Genomic DNA, 21071 nt, shown 5'->3' with positions numbered 1-21071 from the left:
TATGAATACTTAATCAAATATTTCATTGCCGAAAATACGGCCGAAGTTTGCAGCTTTTCTGCATTTGAGTAGCCATAAGTTCTCATAGCTTATAGCCTCCTCTTAAAACCGCCTCATTGGTTATGTGATCTGTCCAGGATATCTTCATGGTACGCCAATACAGCCACATCTCAAAAATCTACAGTATTCTCATGGTCGGTCCCTTTAACGTCCAAACTTTGACTTCATTGATCAGTATGTATATGATGTAGCACCTGATTGCACTCTATCAGGTGCCCAGACATATTATGTCTTAATTGCAGGAGTGTTTCGACTAATGATAGATTAGTAAATAAGCTTAACTATCAATTAAATGTAAAATGAAATTTTACAAAGAAAATCCTATCCCAATATTAATATCTAGTTTCAATCATAGTTTACGGATACTGACATGATTCGACATTCAAAATAAAGCCAAAGATATTAAGTATAGAAATTGAAAAAAGCCATTGTTTGATTTGGGCTGCTTCACCATTTAAAATAAAATACCTAGACATAATAATATATTGAGTGAGGCCATTGAAAAATGGCTATTCCGATAATATGTTGAAACAAATATAATCCAGGGAAAGGTAGAGGGCAGCAGAGGCGGTGGTAGAAAAGAGATTTTCTTGGCTATTAATTATTAATTACCAAAGCATTAGTTGGCTGATGCGACTGGTTCAGGATAATAGTCATGTAGGTACTTTGCATGTATGTAGGTAGGTACTGCAATAACTTGGTCAACCTTCAGTGTTGCCATATTTTGAAAGTGGAATTATAGTACAGAGCCTCCAAAATTATAGTATTTGGAGATAAAATATAGTACGCGTTGTCATCTGTTGAAAATGGAAATTTTCCCAATTTTTCATAGTCGGCTCGTTTTTATTAGGAGAAATATTTCGTCCCGGGCCGCAGGTTCCCAATTTTTCATAGTCTGCTTGTTTTTTTTAGGAAAAATATTTTGTCGCGGGCCGCAGGTTTCCAATTTTTCATGGTCGGCTTGTTTTTTTTAGGAAAAATATTTCGTCGCGGGCCGCAGGTTCCCAATTTTTCATAGTCGGCTTGTTTTTTTAGGAAAAATATTTCGCCGTGGGCCGCAGATTTCCAAATTTTCGAAGACCACTCGATTGCGAAATGGCAAATGCAAAATTATAGTACTTTTATATTAAATTATAGTACGATTTTCAAAATTATAGTACGGTTGGCAGCACTGTCAACCTTCGATAGAAGGTTCGTTTCTTTCAACCTGTACGAAACAAATCCAATTAAACCATAGACAATATACATACAAATTGTATGAGACCGGAAATGGTTTGAGATTTGACGTTTGGTTCAGTGTATCATTGAAAATCAAACCGTTCTCGGACCATCAGAAATGGTTTGACATGAAACGTCAAACCAATTCGGACGATCCATAGACTAATGGCAATCTGTCAAAGTGTTGATAAACATTATTCGGCATTTATATATCGTGAGGTGTTCATATTAATATGTTAGACATTTACACCATAGGAGTTCACTTGAATTATGTATATTGTAGATTAATAATTAATACCTATTATTCATAAGTAACCATACGCTAACAAGACGCCGCTTTTGGTCTTATTATCTCAAAATCCAGCCATATTTTCTATGCAAAGAGTTCGATTTAATATCATTACTATAATTATTATGTCAGACAAAGAATTTATTTTCATTTTATTTATATTTTGTAACGGAGATTCTAAACTACAAACTGTGTTAAATCAACCCGGAATGATCTTTATTATTTAACTAAATAATCTAATAACCTAACGAATTTAATATTTGTTCGATTGTCGTCTAAGTCACAATATCATACTGTCGACATGAACAAGTCGTCAATTATGAAAAGCTCTAATCAAAAGTAATTTTTAAAAACTCGTCATACCTATAAATCTTATAAATCAACCAAATGGCTACCTATTTATGAAGCATTCTTTATATTTTGTGTATTTAAAATGAATGAATACGACAGTTTGTTAAATTTGTATTATTGTAGACCACGATAGGAGGTTAGAATTTCGTAACAAGTTGACGTTTCAATAAAATATATGTTTCTGTTTTAGAGACTAATATATTATGAATTAATTTTAAGTACTAGCAACACTAATTAGTTGTCAGAAAAGCGTTTCCGTGGACATTCTACCAAACGGTTCCAAATCAAATAAATCCAACGTACTATTTGATTCGTTCAGTTCAGGTTCAATGATACGAACTTAGAAGACGGTACCCAAAGAAGAAGAAGACGAAATAAATATTCTTAATTTCTTAAATCCAATGAGGTGATGATGATATTTCATATATATCACTATTCATTTCTTGCTGTATGCTAATGCTGTAATGATGAATTTAATAATAATTGAAAATAATATAATTACGTAATTAAGAGGTCAAAGAGATTGAGAGGTAGATTAAGATATTTTTTTCGATGGCAGCATTGCAAAAGATAAGAAAAAGAAGAAAAATCCTTTAAATACTTCAAGTTCATTCGATTGAAAACATTCGACCGCTAAAGGCGGTAAAATAAAGTTGTACTTGGCAGGGATTTTTAATTTTTGTGCAATATGGAGAACTTGAGTGTTCAGGATCCGACGTCTTATTCGAGGCCTGGTAAGCAGTTTGCCTTGCGCGATTCTCAATTTCTCAAGAGCTTTTTCATTGACACTGACGACATATCCGTACATCATTACTCAGCAATTTATTTATTTATACTAACATAACTTTTTTTGTATTACATCTAATACGAAATAATAAATATATTTTTGTCAATCACTTCTGATTGTGTTTAATTAAAGTAGTGCGAAGAAATTAATAATCGAATTATTCGTTTGTGGCAATAGAAAGTATGACAGCTTTTATTACTTTCTCTTGACTACTATATAGTGAATTTTGTTTTTTCTTTAAATAAATTATTAATATAGGTAACAAAAGTTGTCTGTATTACACTTTTAATGTGTCATAAATAGGGAGCGGATTTATATGCAACAAAAACATGATTATATGCACTTAAAGTCATTAAAATATGCACAAAAACCAAAGAAATATGCAGTTAAAAATTGTAAATAGGTACCCACTTCATCCAATATTACTGATAAAAAATTGAATAACAAATTAATAGTCTCAATCAATATAATACAATAACAAAAAACACAAATAATCAATATAAAGTTAATCAATTACAATTTTCAAAATAGTTTGTTTACAAGTACAAATAATTGAATAAGAAATGCAATGTACCTAAACTATACACAACTTTAAAAAACAAAATCGACACACTTAACTAGGAAGGTATGTAGATACTATTCCTAAATACTATACATATTTACTGTTTTTTTTTCTCTGAAAAAAAGTTACAATATTGTGCTCTGGCATTTAAATTTTCCGCATATCTGTCAGTATTTTGTTTATATGCGGAAAACGACCTCTCAACGTCCACAGAGGTGATTGCGCAAAATTTAAATAAAGGTGCCCGTCCGAGTTGACTTCATTTTTTCTGATAAATCCACAGCTCGGGGATGCCATTAAAAATGCAAGTGCATCTAAACTATCTATCTACCTAATTTAGTAATATTTCGATAAAATAATTTAAAAAAACTAAAATTATAAATGCAAAAGCTCTAAAATATGCATTTATTTAAGAAATATACACTAATCTCTCAAATATGCTCTAACGTCTCAAATATGCATTTTTATGCACAACAAAATTTTATTTTTGGATTCTGCGTCTTTCAAAACGGATTTCTGTGCAACTCTCATAGCTGTGCATACACCCTAACAAAACATTCACTAGCATATAAATCCGGGCCCTAGTCATAAATTTTATTAATCTTGTAAAACATAACAATGATAACTCACAAGTTTAGTATTATATTATGTATATTGTAATGAAGAACCAAAAATAAGTAACCACAGTCCTTTGAGAAAGCTTTGAATGTAATATTATATATTATAACATTGATTCTCTATATAAGGGGTCGGCAACCTTTTCTGCTTATGGGCCGCAATTCACTGTTTGTTTTAATAATAGGAAGGATAAGTGTTTGAGATAAGGGACTATAAAGAAATACTTTTATTATTTCTATGAAGTATTACAATATTTAAAATAATAAAACAGAAATATTTTAAATACGAGGTATAAAACTAACCAGAGCTGGGAATGTAACCTAACCCTGAGAACCCAATACTTAATTATTTTGTAACTGGAACCCTCAATTCCAAATCTTGGAAATGTTGAACCAAAATTGGAACTCCTTAAAAAATACCTGGTTCCAGTGGTTTCATTGTTCATCAGTCAATTGTGCTGGAGCCACATATTCCAAAAAGAGTAAAATGATATTGACGCGCGTGTTTGAACATGACCCTACTTCAATTATAGTTTGTCAATTTATGGCTACGGCCGTATGTTGTAGCTTAACCACTGGGGAATGACAAAAGAAATGGCGTATTTCAAAAAAACACTACCTTATTCTTAGGTCAATAATTATTATAAAGCAATCATTATTCATAAGATGTTTATCACACTTGAATGGTCAAAGACATAGCTTATAATAAGTATCTTTAGAATCATCTTCAAATGTGTTAATCTTGCCGATTTTTTGAATAATAAAATGCCTAATTCTTGTCAAATTTGGGATCACAGAGATTATCAATATAATTTTTATCGTGAATATTTTACAAAAATTATCTCGTCATTAATTATACTTATGGTTTTATAAATGCGTTTAAAAATTAATAAACGTAAAAAATCTTAACACCACTGCACAGTTATGTACCGAAATATGACTATATTCTAAAACATTAGAGCGAGAGGTTTAAAAGAATACTATTTTATGTAACAAAAATACTTTATGCAGTCATCAAATGTTTAAAATAACTATAAAGGATAATAAGGCTTCAAAATTATTTAAATAGATTATCTACAACGTTTAAGGAGTGTCCAGGATCATAGTTTGAAAATACAATAAAAACTCAATTTTGACCTACGACGAGCATGTGGGCCGTTAATGAAAACACATAAGTATGGCTGACAAAGTTTAGTGTGCACTATTTATGTGGAATGCTTCCTTGAGGTAGAAGACAAAAGTATGCAATGTGATAGAGGTTGCTAAGCAGGTGGTCTGGACATGTCGCTCGGCGAGTAGACAACCGCTGGACAAATGCTGTCATACAGTGGTACCCAAAGGGCACTAAACACCCACAGGGACGCCCTAAAACTCAGTGGATAGATGAGCTTATAAAGTTCGGTGGACGTTACGTGTCAGCAAAGAACTAGGGACCGAGAAGAGTGGAGAGAGATATGGGGAGGCCTTCATCCAGCAGTGGGTCGATCCCGGCTAATGATGACGATGAATGACATGGCATATTTTTAACCATATTTTTTGATGTTATTATTTCTATTACAAATATTTAAACATGCAATATACATTAATTTTTTAAACTTGACAGATTAAACCAGTTAGTTATTAGCTGTGTACTGATTGAGCGAGCAGCCTCGCTATAGATAATATACGTAAAAGCCGAGGCAAATGCTCAGTCAGTACGCGACTCACCTGATGCAAACGCATGCGCCGCCTAACCCGAGCGTTGCCACGGCCGATCCAATCGTTGTCGGTTTGTCGATGCTCAAAGGTGCAGCGATTTTCGCGAAGCAAATGCCAGAGGCAGCCTTACAAGGCTGCTCGCTCAGTCAGTACGCAGCTATTCATAAAAAACCCGGTAAATAGGAAGTATTTTCCCCCCGGTTAATTGGAAGCCCTAGTTGTAATGCCCATATGGTCCATCTTAAAAAAATAGTACCTATACACTACATTGTATCTTACAATGAATGTATCATTTTGAATTATATACAGCGTAGCCTGTGGATATCCGACATAAATAGTGCACACTAAACTTTATCAGTCATACTTATTTGTTTTCATTGACACAAATAATACAATTTGCAGACGGTATTGGTTTGTTTATATAAAATTCAATTAAACCCTGCCTGAAACGAATTATTTTTATGGCTATTTAATTTTTCGTTAAATTATGTCTATGATACATCGCAGTGTTCCAATTTGTTGAGATTATTTTCACATAAATTTTAACTTATAATAAAACCATGTCAATGAACTATTACACGTTTGCATTGAAATATCGATTTGTTTTTTTATAGAGCTAAGTACTGTGTCCTAATAATATTTAACTATGTTTACAGCTATTTTGCTTTTGATTAATTTAAAAATTAGATTAGTTACAGTATTTGTATATTTATTTTATATTTCCCAAAGTTAAATTATACTTTAGATCAGGGGTTCACAAAGTGTGTCCCGCATGACTTTATGACGTGTCCAGCGAGATTTATGTTAAATCTGTATTATTCTATTATTATACTTCTTTTGGCGCGTTTGGGAAAACAGATCAGTGCGTATTTTTGGTGTGTGACGCCGATGTAACGCATTTGGCGTGTGGCGAAAGTTGCGCGCATCGATGCAACACAATTTCGAGGGCTTAGTGTCAAACAACACTATCTACAAAAGTTCAACTTTACAGGAGAGCCAAAAATCGTTATTTTAGATTCTTGTTACTCAACAAGGGAAATGTTTATTTAAAACCTAATGTTAATATTTTATAATTTATTGTGTATTGTACATTTATCTTGCTTATGACGATGTTAAAATTTATAGGGATAGTTTTAAAAAAATATGAAAACAAGGGTTACTTATGTAGTTAGCGTTAGACTTTACTGACGATTTAATAAGAAATTAGAAAAAATTGACATAACGTTGTTTGACTATCATGTAGCCGTAAATGTAAAATAACGTTATCTTAAAAAAAAAAAAAACACTTTTTGTAGATAACGTTGTCTGAATTTAAGCACTCGATTTATTCATTAAGATTTGAGACTATATTTATGTTAGTATTATCTATGAGTAAAATTATATATCAATAAATAAATAAATTTAGCGAATGTTGGGTTGGTAAATAATTCAAACAATGGTATGTTGTAAATTTACAATATTTAGACAATTCATACACAAAAATACATATTTTTACAGTTAATTAATTACTTTTGATTTGTAATAAATTATTATTGTTAACGAAAATAGTTGTACAGTCATCTGTTTAAGCAAAGATGGTCGAAATAACGGTTTGCAATTTTTTTTTGTTTTGTTACGCCAAAGAAGTATAACTTCTAACGCGTGTACATAAGTACACACACCGTTTTTTTTTTTTAGTCTTCATATCGAATATTAAAAATTACATTTTTTCATTTTCAATTTCAGAAGTTCACTAATGAGTATGAAGCCAAAAGATGTCACATTAAAACAATTTTTCGATATGAGAAAAGAAGTAGCAGAATTTCTATGTCAAAAGCACAATTATCTCCTAGAGTTACGCGATATTAATTGGTTATGTAACCTGGCATTCTTGGTTGACATTACTGGAATTCTCAATGAGTTGAATATAAAACTCCAAGGAAATAATGTGTATATTCTCTTTAATTATGTGAAGGCTTCAGAGCAAAAGATTCGACTTATTCAACAACAGTTTTATGTTGGAAATTTTTGTCATTTGGAAGCATGATGAATTTACCGAGGCTTCCGGTATTCTGCGATCAGAAAAATTCAATGCGTGTTAGATGAATTTTCTAAGCGTTTCTTTGATTTTAAAAAACATCAAATGAATTTTAATATTTTTCAAGATCTCTTTTCATGTAACCTAGACGTTGTTCCCGTAAATATGCAGTTTGAATTGATAGATTTGCAAGAAAATGTGGAAGCAAAACATCTTATCGTGATAAGAATTTAATTGAATTCTACTTTTACTTGATGTATATCCAAATATAGTTAAACATGCTCATCAAATGGGTTCTTTATATGGAAGTACCTATATTGTGAAAAAAAAATCTCCAATGAGCATTAATAAATCAAATTTAACAGACAACCATAGATATTGCATCTGTTTTGCCTATTCACACCATAAAATTTGAGCCTAGATTGCAGGATTTAGTTTCAAACATACAATTGCATAAATCACATAGTGAAAAAAATTAAATATTATTTTTTAGTACCTATAAGAGTAATAATCTCTATATATATAAAAATCTCGTGTCACGATGTTTGTGGTCGAACTCCTCCGAAACCACTAGACCAATTTTTATGATTTTTTTTATGTATAATTGATAGGTATGAGAATAGGTCAACAAGTATATTTCATACCGCTAGGTGATTCGGGTATCTCTATCCAGAAAAAAAATTCTTTAAAGCTCGACCGATTTTTATGATTTTTTTTATGTATATTTATTAGGTATAAGAATAGGTCAACAAGTATATTTCATACCGCTAGGTGATTCGGGTATCTCTATCTCATGGAATCAAACAAAAAATGGATGCCCCGCAAGCAAGGCACACCAATTGTTGCGTGCCCCGGCCTATTCAAATCAAACACTTTGGGCCGAGTATATACAGTCAATCCAAGGCAGATTGAGTGTTTCTATCTGCGACTGTTGTTGGTTAATGTCACCGGCTCATTATCATTTCAAGATATACGCAAAGTGAATGGGCAACAGTATCCAACATATAAAGATGCATGCCTTGCACTCGGCTTGCTCGAAGACGACAATCACTGGGACGATATGCTTGCTGAAGCAGCATTGGGCTGTACAGCAACACAAATTCGTCTACTATTCGCTATAGTGTTGACTACATGTTTCCCGGGACGAGCAGACACGTTGTGGGATAAGCACAAAGATTCAATGACTGACGATATATTGCATCGAATTCGTACACGGTGCAACGATCTAACGATTCCATTCAGTGACGCTATGTACAATGAAGCATTGATTACTATCGAGGATCTTTGCGTTGTCATTGCCAATTTACCACTCAGTCATTTCGGTATGAGTTCGCCAAATCGAAGTACTTCTGATTTAATGGACACCGAAATGAATCGTGAACTGCAGTACGATACTGCAGAAATGGCAGCGATTGTTACTCGCAATGTCCCACTACTGACTCATGAACAAAAAATCATTTACGACCGCATTATGCTGGCAGTTTTGGCGGGACAAGGTGGATTCTTTTTTTTTGATGCACCAGGTGGAACTGGCAAAACATTTCTCATTTCGCTAATTCTCGCCAAAATACGATCAAATAATGGCATTGCATTGGCTGTTGCATCATCTGGCATTGCAGCAACTTTATTGGATGGAGACAGAACAGCTCATTCAGCATTTAAGCTGCCACTGAATATTCTTAATAACCCAGACGCAATGTGCAACATAAAAAAATAATCGTCCATGGCCACAGTGCTGAAACAATGCAAAATTATCATCTGGGATGAATGCACTATGGCACACAAACATTCTCTTGAGGCGTTGAACAGAACACTCAAAGATATAAGAAACTACGACAAACTATTCGGCGGCACTCTGTTACTCCTTTCAGGTGATTTCAGATAAACACTTCCCATCATTCCACGTTCAACGTACGCTGATGAGATCAACGCTTTGAAATCATCGCCACTGTGGCGTAATGTTGAAAAAGTCCAGCTAAAAATAAACATGCGCGTGCAAATGCTACAAGATTCATCTGCTGACACATTCTCGAACCAATTGTTAGATATCGGCGATGGAAAAGTTGCTGTCTATGAAAATACTGGATGCATAAAATTGCCCACTAATTTCTGCAGAATCGTTGATTCGCAAAATGCTCTCATTGACCGCATATTTCCCGATGTACGCACACAATACATAAAACATGCGTGGCTAGCAGAAAGACCTATGTTGGCAGCAAAAAATGTGGACGTTGACGATTTAAACTTCAAGATACAGCAGTCGTTGCCAGGCGATTTGGTATCATACAAATCGATCGATACAGTTTGCGATGTCAACGAAGCTGTAAATTATCCAACAGAGTTTTTGAACTCACTGGATTTACCAGGCATGTCAACACACCTTCTACGACTGAAAGTTGGATCTCCGGTTATTTTACTTCGGAATTTGAACCCACCACGGCTGTGCAATGGCACGCGATTGGTCATTAAAAAATTGATGAAAAACATTATCGAAGCCACCATTTTGAATAGCAAATTCCGAGCCGAAAATGTTTTGCTGCCACGAATTCCAATGATTCTTACAGACGTGCCAATTGAATTCAAACGCGTTCAATTTCCTATTAGATTGGCATTCACAATGACAATCAATAAGTCGCAAGGCCAAACGATGTCTGTTTGCGGCTTAGATCTGGGCACACCATGTTTTTCACACGGACAATTGTACGTGGCATGTTCTCGCGTGGGCAAACCATCGAGCTTATTCGTGTTGGCCAAAGACGGACTGATAAAAAATATTGTACACTCAATTGCTCTTCAAAATTAATATTGATTTTCTTTATTTCATTTTCCTACTTTAGGATAAAAAAATTATAATTTTTTTTCACTTTACATTTAACTTTTAAGAGATCAAACAATGAATATGTTATCGGCGGTCATCGTCTACAGTGCTCCATTCCTCTTTCTGTCATAGATCTCATCCCAACACACTTACAATACATTCGTTATTTTTATTTAACAACCAAAATATTTACTAGAAATAATTTAGATGGCAGAACAACGTTTGCCGGGTCAGCTAGTAATTTATATTTAGTTAAAATATAAGTTTACCCAATGAAATATATTATTTTTTATTTTTTTGAGAAAATATTCACAAAAGAAAGGGCGGCCTGGCCCGCCAAATATTTTTGATTTCAAAATTGTCCCTTTGACGAAAAAGTTTGTGAACCCCTGTTTTAGATACAACGTATAAAATAAATTGTATAACTATTGAAGAACAGAGGAGAAGCAATAAGGAATCAATGGAACAGTCCGTAGTATATTGGTCAGATTCTAGTCTCATAAATCTGATGAATCTTTATTAAGACGTGTCCTGATGATGTTTACAAATATTTCAGGGTCATTCCTTACTTTCTAAGTTACTTTCTCACTACTAAGTGTCCATTACGATTACACTGATAGTTTCAACCTTCCAAAATATTCTAGAGAGCTCTCTCATTGGTAGTATTAACAAATGGATTGTAATGATGATTAAAAATTATTTACCTACTTTAACTGATAACTTTTTTTGACCATGTCCGATCCTAATAGGATCTTACAAACCTTTACAGAGTGGAGGTTTGTATTAAGAGATTTTTGTTTTTACGAGAAATGGATGTTAGCCACTTGCTCAATCTATTAGGTCCATAATCTGACTACAAAATACACATATTATGTGTATTTGCCGGACACAGGGTTCGAACCTGGGACTCTCAACATTATAAGCCGACCGGTCAGTAGGTCCACTCCCTATGGGAGCTTATGTCGTATGGTGTGAGATTTGTTATTTATTATCTAATAAAAATGAACATTTGCTGTCTGTATCCTTGATTACGTCCTGAAAAATGGAATTTGCCCTTCTCGAGCTTCCCGATCAAGGCCCGCCAATGACCAGGGCTCCATTTCAAATCTTATCAACTTATATGTGCTGGATTATTGAAGTGCTAATAGAAATCAGGTGTTAATAAATTATTGTACTATTGAATTTACTCACAATGTTTTTTGCAGATCACCATCTTGTAAAGAATTTACACCTCTCGCTGGATGTCGACTTTGACACTCACGTTTTAACCGGGAAAGCTTTACTAAATGTGGAAAAGGTTGACCAAACCATTGAAGCCTTTGTGAGTATCATAACATATAATTCAAAACAACAGTTTTATTTAACGAATATTCATACTCATTTAAGATAAAAGAATCTTTCTTAAATAATTATAGCATTATTCAGACTTTATTTAAGTTTTTTGATTACAATGATTGTTTCTTCTTCTTGGTTGTTCCCTCATGGCTGAGGATCGTGATTACGCTGAAATTTAGCATTATTAAATTTAGCTGCCCCCATTCACTTGGTCGCTCCAGCGCGCCGATGTTCTTCCTCTACTTCGCCTTAGGCTACCCTAAGCCACCAGTCTCCTCAGGTTATCCGGTCCGCGCTGAATAATATGTCCAAAAAACTGCAGAATGCGGCTTAGACATTGTCGACGAAGTCTCTGGATGATTGACATGATCGTTCTATGCTCTGCCCAAGAAATACGAAGCATTTGTCTATGTCCTGGTATCAATTGCCTTCTGCTCCCTTTCTCCCAGGGTCAGGGTCCATGACTCGACACCGTATAAAGATATGGAGAACACTAATGTTTGCATTTGTGTCATTTTCGTTACAATTGATGTTCTTCGATCTTTCCATATAGTGGTAAGATGTGTCATTGAATATTTCGAAATCTGTGTGCACTTTCACATCTGCCTTTTCCACCAATGGTTGATCCCAGATATACAAACAACGATAGTGTACAAGCGATAAAATCAAGTTCAATTACCCATTTGTGGTGGGAAATATTTACACGTTAGTCCCGTGTAAATAAAAAATACTATGCCTGCCTACCAAACAACATCTTTAACACTATAAATTATTGATATACATGTGAACTACTCCAAGTGTGGCAAATTTCAGGTTTCAACTTTGTTTATGGGATGACCAAAGTCATTTTGTTACTGGCTTAATCTTAACGTGTGATAATTCCTTTTTGCAGGTCTTGGATATTAGTTATTTAATCATATTAAATGTATCATTGGTTTCTGGAACTCCATTGAACTTCAAAATCGGCGAACATGTCGATGAAATCGGATCCATGCTGATTATAACTCTTCCGAAGACACATGATCAATGGTAAGTCACCAAAGGCTATGTTTGTATTTGAAAAAAAAATTATCAGTGTCCTATTAGTTTGAATTTAGTATACAAAAATCATTATTTGACATGCCATGTGATCGAGAAATTTGCTGATACAAGGTTACGTATTGTGCATTTACTTTGGTGGTAGAATATTGATCTTTTCGATGGAAATATGTAATATAACAAAACATACATTTTGCAATCTTGGCTTCAAGGAAATAATATATTATATAAGTAATTTAAAGCAAGGATTAAATCGATAATGATAACATATTATAATGTATTTAAAAGTGTGTTAAAAGAGAACTCAGTCATATGTAAAGTGTGTTTTTTATTAGCCTGATAGAAGTCGATATTATAAAAAATAGCACAGAATGATTTCGTGCATATGGCTATCACGACTGTTCTTGACAAAGCGCATTCTGGACTTCCAATTTTGAACCACTTTTTCGAGTACTGCTGGCTTAGTTTTCAAGGCTTCAATTGATGCTTGTAAACTCGCCCAGTGTCATCATTGAACAAGTTAACAATCGGATTGTAAACAATCTACCGAGAAAAGTTGAAAGCCGGTCAACTTTACACGCTGGCGTATGGGCCTACTGCGTCTGCACAGTAGAACGATAGTAGCGACCTCCCAGTAAAAAAACGAACTACTCAATATGTCCTGTCAAAATAATACAAAAAATGACGATTTCAACTCGCTAGCTTGTTGGCCTCTGAGCGAGTGGAAAGTTTTGTGTGTCATCATCACAATCGCACTAGTTGACTCGCCCGCTTTTCAATTCGCCAACAAGCAGCTTGTAAAGTAGCTCAATGTCATTGAGGCTTTTAAGCATGATTATTCATGATGATTTGCCAGACTATACTGATTATAAATGTCAAAAAGTGAGACGGTAAAGTTAACCCTTTCGTAAGTTCTATCTAAGCGAAATAAACACCCATTATAATACTAATATAATGCATGAAATAATATGATCAGTAATTTAAAATCTGCAAACTTTTGACTGATTGTATTTTTTTAGATATTTCATTCTGTCATACGAAGATAAAATCTCAAATCAAATCAGTTGATTAAGAATGAACTTGGTATTGTAAGACTCGCTTATCTTGTAATTAAACGAAATATTTTTTAGTTTGCTAATAATAATTTTAGAAAGAAACTTAATTATATTCAAAAAAATAGAACTCAATCGATTTTTTGAGACAATTTTTCGCTTATGAAACCTCGTTGAAAAATATAATATTACTAGCTGACCCGGCAAACGTTGTTCTGCCATATAAATTATTTCTAGTGAATATTTTGGTTGTTAAATAAAAAATAACAAATGTATCGTAAGTGTGTGGGGATGGGATCTATGACAGAAAGAGAAATAGAGCGCTGTAGACGATGACCGCCGATAAAAACAAAAAACACCAACCATTCATTTTCTCAATTCAAAATGAGTAAAGATGTTCATAATGAATGAATTACCTGTGACAGGATCTCGTTGTTTAATGTTTATGCAATATCCGTCTTGTCCCTTCCAGAAAATTAGTGGATATTGGAGAGCGTCGTATGAACGGTGTGTGTCAGCGATGAACTCCAGATTATTGTTTCTTCTTCGAATCACGATTTCTCGCGTCGATGTGCGGTCGCCAACCATGATTCCAGCAATGTCGTCAACAACAGGCGCATTGAATCGACGCACGTGCTCTCCAGCTGGTGTTTTATCAGGATTGATGACAATAGCGTGATTGTCACTTTGCAATTCGTGCATGTGTGCTTTGAAGAATTTCAATAATTCATTGTGTTCATTCAATAGGGCGTCCAGTTTGCCGACGATGCGCCTGGCATTAGGCGAATTGAGGTTATTGTAGTCGCAACGTGCATCCACACGATTGATGTCCTCACCGCCCATGAAGTAGATTTGTAAAAAAATATGTGGTTCGTTTGGCATTGGCAGCAATGAGCCTACTTTGTGGTATACTTGGCCTTTGATTTTGAACGTAGAATGGAATTGTTGACCATTTGCCGCAGTATTGTGAACTATTTCTGTTGCTCCGAACGAAGTCATTTAGTAGTATGAATTGAATGTGCGAATGGACTTCAGGAACAGGTTTGAATCTGGAACCGTGCCGATGAGCAAGCCGTTCAATGGTTTTGGTGGTATCTCAATTTCTGGTAGTTGCACTTTTCCTGATGCGCAACACATTCCGGCTGACTCATGTTTGAATTTGAGCGCATGACAATGGAGACATTCTTTGTCCATAGCACCAATCAGCACTTTCGGATGAGCGCAATATCTGGCTCGTACTCGAATGCGAGACGAAGGAACGAAGCGGATGTAAATGCTCGATGTACTTGTTGGCGTTGTCGGTCATTTGCTCTGTGTGTGTTAACTACGAACCGGCGCGCTTGGCTCCGTTCCAATTGTCGTTGTTGATTTTGTTCAGCTCGTGCCTCTTGTGATTGAGATGCACGCAATTGCGACATGCTCACACGCACGTTTTTGTTATCTTGTTGGATTTGCTCGTCTGTTCTTTCTGCTCTACTATTTCGCATGTTTGTTGCTTTATTCGTTCGACGGCCCAAATGGCCCCCTTGCGTCTTGCTGGCATTGTGCACTGTAATACACGCACACAAAAATAGATAAATTTAAATAAATCATACAAAATTTTTCACGCACTGCGTTGTGATATGCCGAATAAAATGTCAAAATGACGTGACGCTTCTCTTGAATTCTTCTCGGACGTAGCGCCATCTGTCATTCAACAACATAAATAATTTCGTTCTGTTTGAAATACGAACGACGGTTAAATTTGTTCATACAAAAATAATAAAATCGCGATTAAAAAATGGGAGGGTGGGGGTAGGAGGGTGAAAATTTGGGGTTATAGGTATTTTTTAATGCAAAATAATAAAAAAAATACAAAAAGAAATTTTCAAAAAAATAAAAGAAAATTTTTTCTGGATAGAGATACCCTAATCACCTAGCGGTATGAAATATACTTGTTGACCTATTCTCATACCCAACAAATATACATAAAAAAATTCATCAAAATCGGTCGAGCCATTTCGGAGGAGTGCGACCACAAACATCGTGACACGAGATTTTTATATATATAGAGATTACGATTCATTTCTATGAATAGTAATAAAATATTTAAAAAAAAATTATACCTACTACAGTACTCTCTGAGTAATCCGTCACCCCAAAAACCAGACAAGTGTCCAATTAGTGAAAGTGGCAGATTATAGTGCATACATACAAAATATGGTAAAAATTAAAACAGGTATTTCGTAAAAATAGTTTTATTTATAATCAAATTCTACTAAATTATACATATTTATGAACTAAGTTTATTAACTAAATATTAAACAGTAAATCACTTGACACAACCAGTGAGGCAGATATTCTTGATTGGCTTAGGATTCCTGGCTTTCCCTATGACCAAAAGCTTCATTTTGTGTGTCCCGGTTGCATTGGAGTACGGCATAATTGTGATGCGTGGGCACGTTCCTCCCTGGAACATTACATTCTTCGCGATGAATGTACGTTTTACGAAGGAGAAGTTTCCAAAATAAACTCGTCTCATCTGCGTTGTATACTTGTGACTTTGTGAATTTGACAATCCAATAACGGCGAACTATAGCGCTTGATTTTGTGCTTTCAATTAGTTAAAACAATGCGGATTATAGTAGTTGTTATAGTTATAATCGAGCGGCGGATTACTGAGAGTGTACTGTATATCGTAATAGTGAATTTTTATTTCCCGCAATTTACATCTGAAGTATAAAATCGGGGTCAACAATATTAGTCAATGGGAACTTTTTAAGTTTAAGTCCCGTTTACATGATTCACTTTTGACGATCATCGTGGACGAATCATCCCCAGTGACACGTGTAAACGCACATTCATCAACGAAAGTGATCATCCAGAATCAAAAGTGAATGAAGTTCTACTTTTCGATCATTTTGTGTTCACTGCGGATGATTCCAAAAGTCCTGCGCATGCGCACTGCACCCCTGAGAACTGTCATCATATCCCCGTGATATTACGTCGCATTAACCATGTATATTAGTCTATGGTTTTATCCACCGATGACTCTTTTTCCTATTCGTCTTTCTCTCGATGAAATTTCTGCATTCATATAACAAACAATCACAAATTGTTTGAATTCCAACCTGCGGCGTAATTTCACTTGACGCAATTTTGGATGAATTGTGTATTTCACTTTCAGTGACGTGTAAACAAAAAATTAACGCCAGCATTCAATTCACTGCGGATGATCATCCGCAGTGACTCGCTAAATGGGCCTTAAGAAACATAAGAAAATATTATAATCATTAGAGTTCTTATTTCTGTTTCCAATCAAAATATAGCTTTATGCATTGACCACATTTTTTAATCTGAAAACACAGCTTTTTATCTTATCATTGGGAAATATGGTTTCTTATCACACCACAGCGTACATAATAAAATCCTTTCAAATATATCACATTTTTTTTTCTATATTTAATAATATCTTCTGACCATATCTCTTTTAATCTTATTAATGAAAAATATTTATTATCTCCTTGTTTTCATCTTACGTCTTAAATTTATTTGACATAAACAGCGATTAAATATTAAATTAACACTTTCGTTGATTTAATCCAAATGTACCGAATTAGTCTGAAAAAGAAATTAAATAAACACTTTGGAAGGAACATAATATAATATAATTCGCAATATCAACCTTAGAAACATACCTATAGCTTATGTTTTTATGTTATAAATTTTGATGTTTTTTAAAATAGATATAAAAAATATTAAAATTATGAATTAGTCAAAAATCTCTTGGGCGATGCTTAGAAACCTTTATAAACTAAATTTTAATAATAAATATGACCATAAAATATTATATGTAATAATAAGACGGGGTCCAATTCAATAAATTCACAACCTATTGTAAGTTTATTTTTGACTTAAAATAAAAAATATTTTTCTTTTAAATATTTTCAGATACCTACATATTTATTAATTAACACAGTTGAAATTGTAAATTATCAAAAATATGTTTTATATTGCAAGCTTCGTATTTTTCCGCTGATATCTACTTATTTTTCGTGTTGGTATTTCAATATTATTTGATTGTCGGTGATCAGATGATAATATAATATTTTGTAAAATGTTATTTCAGCGTAGAAATCCTGATTCAGTATCAAACATCCCCAAAGGCGAGTGGGCTGCAGTGGTTAGATCCTGCTCAAACAGCTGGCAAGAAGCTGCCATATTTGTTTTCACAATGTCAGGTAATTTATACATCCCTAACCCCTTGCACTCGTTAAAAAAAACACATTGTACCAACTTCTTAATTAATTTAAAGATTTTAATAATATTTATTGAATTAAATGGACAATATACATCATATGATTAATTAAGAACATAATTTTATAATTATTTCATGGTTGCTAAGTTGTAACATATCAAATAAAGAAATGTGTACTATTTAAAACATTTTAAAGTGTGATATTGACTAACTCACATAATACAAGATATAGCTCGAAATAATTATTCTTGATAATTCATCAGTTTTATTACTAGTAGATGTTTACGGGAACACACACGGGGTACAACTACAGTCTGGGTATTGTTTATAGATACAGGATAATGGGAACCACGGCACACATCACTGGCGGCTCCCTCTATAGGTCATTCGGTCATTGACCTGCCAAAATAAATACCTTACAATCGACATAATAATATTAATAATATGTGCAATGTCATATATAATAATATTAATAATAATCGGTGGATTTGAAATTATAGGGCGCGCGATATTGTGTCAACCCAGTCTATTGGGCTTTTTTTGTTTGGGCGATAATTCCCCGAACAAAAATATTGTGTTCGCCGGCAGTCTGAAAATTGACCCAAATTGAATATTTTTATAAAATTTTCTCTCTCGTTTCTCATACATAAGACAGAGATCGATATAACACAAAATACGAGATCGAAGCTTGTAACGGTGCGTGAATTACTGTAATATCGGCAATGCCCGAGTGTGAGACAAAAGATTTTTTCACCTAATTAAATGAAACAGAATGATAACACTGACTAGATAATTGGTCTCAAGACGCAACTGTGTATGCGGTTCGGATTCGTTGACAGGTTTTGACGAATGCCTTTGGTTATTTTAATAATATATAAGGAGTTTTTGGTGATTTATAACATTTTTGTGAAGCAGTTAGTACGCACGCAGTAGCAATTGAAGTCTGTGATACAATTATAATGGAAATGGAAGCACGATTTGCATCCAACGATCATCTCATTATATCCGATTTGTTCAATAAAGAAAATTACACTGATTTTAAAAATAATTTTCCCACACGTCAAGTAAATTTGGTAAAACTGTTAGAAGAAATAAACATAATCAAGTTAAAAATGAATTATTGGTGTTTTATCAACGAGATGATTTGCATGGCGCTATTAGTGCAGTTTCTCTTCTACATTTTTTACTCAGCAATAATTTCAACGAAACATTTTCCGAGTCGATCAAAGTTCTCCAATTTATTTGCGTCATACCAATGACAACAGTTGAAAGTGAAAGATGTTTTTCCACTCTCAAAAGAATAAAAACCTTTCTACGCAATAGGGCCAGGATAGACTGACCGCTCTTGCAATGCTCAGTATTGAAAAAAAATATGTGGGAAAAATAGACAATTTTTATAATCGTTTGATTGATGATTTTTCAAAAAGCAAAGAAAGAAAAGTGGACCTGATTTACAAAAAATTATAACGCGTTGTGTGCAATTTCGGTTAACGATAGGTTGGCGTTATGAAAAACGGACATTTTTTGAAGGGTTAGTAGGTACCGACCTATAACAATTTCTAGCACTTATTCTATAATGTATAAAAAGTCAATTTGCAATACGTCTTTTCAGTATACAACGAAAAGGCAAATTAAAATAATATATTCAAAATTGACCTGCTAGGTTTTTCCGGATTAAGCCGCCAATGGCACACATAAGAATTATTTTATTATGACCGGCTTAATTACTGCGCGCTTGTTGCAATTGGACAAAACACATCCTGATAATCATAAATTAATTTTCAAAGTGTGCTGTAAAATGTCGAATCCAGCTTGGCATCTAGACATAAAGTCTAGTCATCATTGATTTACTTTTAAAAATGGTTTGCATTGCACTTGTATGGTATCATAGCAACAACTGCCACTGACTGTGAGGATACATCAATTATAGAAGAAAATTTAAGTCCTCATGTGAACGATTCCAGGCGATTCACGCGAGATCGGTGGTTCCTTGCCAAGATACCCCCTTCGTGAAGTTCACGTACAGCGCAGAGGTGACCGCTCCGGAAGAGTTCACCGTGCTGATGAGCGCTATGCGGGGAGACGTGGTCAACGGTCCGGGTGGAAAGCGGAGCGCCTTCAATCAGCCCACCCCCATTCCGGCGTATCTTCTCGCCATCGCTGTCGGAGCGCTGGAAGCTAGGACCCTCGGACCCAGGTAGAAATATACAAACTGACAATTAGAAATAATCTTTGTGTATTTTGCGAAGGATCTATAATATGGATTTTGCTGACGAAAGCAAATAATATTGTAAAGTGTACTTCACAATAACAGTGAAATCCCGACATTACATTTTTTGAAGGGTCTGACAAAAATATGAAAAAAAACATAAATAAAAGTTAGAACTAATAATGTAAAACCGGGAATTAAATGCATTAAATTAGCAGAAAAACGTGAATTCCAGGCACATAAAATTGGGGTTCCACTCAACGTTCCCTCTATTTTTTCTATTATGTGTGTGGATCATCAACGCATATAAGCAGTCGTGCCGTCACCCGGTGCGGTAAATTTACACCCCCCCTACAAACACACACATATAATTTTTTATTATACCTTATATTTTTAGGGTATTTATTAATTTCAGTGATTTTATAAATTAATAACACTAACAAGAACCAAACTGAAATAAAATCAAATTGATCTGGATCACTATGCGCAAAGTTTAATAAACCGGAAAATGTTTGAATCGAACGGGACGGATATAGTTATCGTGTTCGACGTAAAATTTCACCTGCGTGCTCGCGTTAGTCGCACTTCACCTTCGCCTTCCGAGAAATGAGTCGAAGAATTGTGCATGTGATGGTTTCGTGCATTCGAGCATAACTAAAATCTGACAAAGGAAACTTTCTTTTACAATATTTTTGTGTGAGGACTGTGTGGGGGATAAAAACATGTGTCCGGACACATTTTGGTAGGTGTGCGCGCGCACACGTGCACACCTTACAGGGAACA

General features: G+C 34.4%; 1 protein-coding gene across 1 annotated transcript in view; it reads left to right on the top strand.

The window, feature by feature from the left end:
• Nucleotides 1-2528: 2528 nt before the first annotated feature.
• LOC147074703 (leukotriene A-4 hydrolase-like) overlaps nt 2529-21071 on the top strand; it is a 23743-nt gene continuing 5200 nt past the window's right edge. The window contains exons 1-5 of the mRNA XM_085944106.1: nt 2529-2652; nt 11623-11738; nt 12645-12781; nt 17951-18062; nt 20044-20276. Of these exons, the coding sequence (XP_085800232.1) occupies nt 2607-2652; nt 11623-11738; nt 12645-12781; nt 17951-18062; nt 20044-20276 (644 nt within the window). The 5' untranslated portion in view covers nt 2529-2606. The remainder of the gene's footprint in view (nt 2653-11622; nt 11739-12644; nt 12782-17950; nt 18063-20043; nt 20277-21071) is intronic.

Source organism: Rhyacophila brunnea, unplaced genomic scaffold (assembly GCF_057557595.1).
Source record: "Rhyacophila brunnea isolate RB1 unplaced genomic scaffold, BYU_Rbru_1.0 scaffold_16, whole genome shotgun sequence".
In the NCBI taxonomy this organism is placed as follows: domain Eukaryota; kingdom Metazoa; phylum Arthropoda; class Insecta; order Trichoptera; family Rhyacophilidae; genus Rhyacophila; species Rhyacophila brunnea.
Note: the sequence above shows the minus strand (reverse complement) of the source record. Positions and strands in the feature narration are given on the sequence as shown.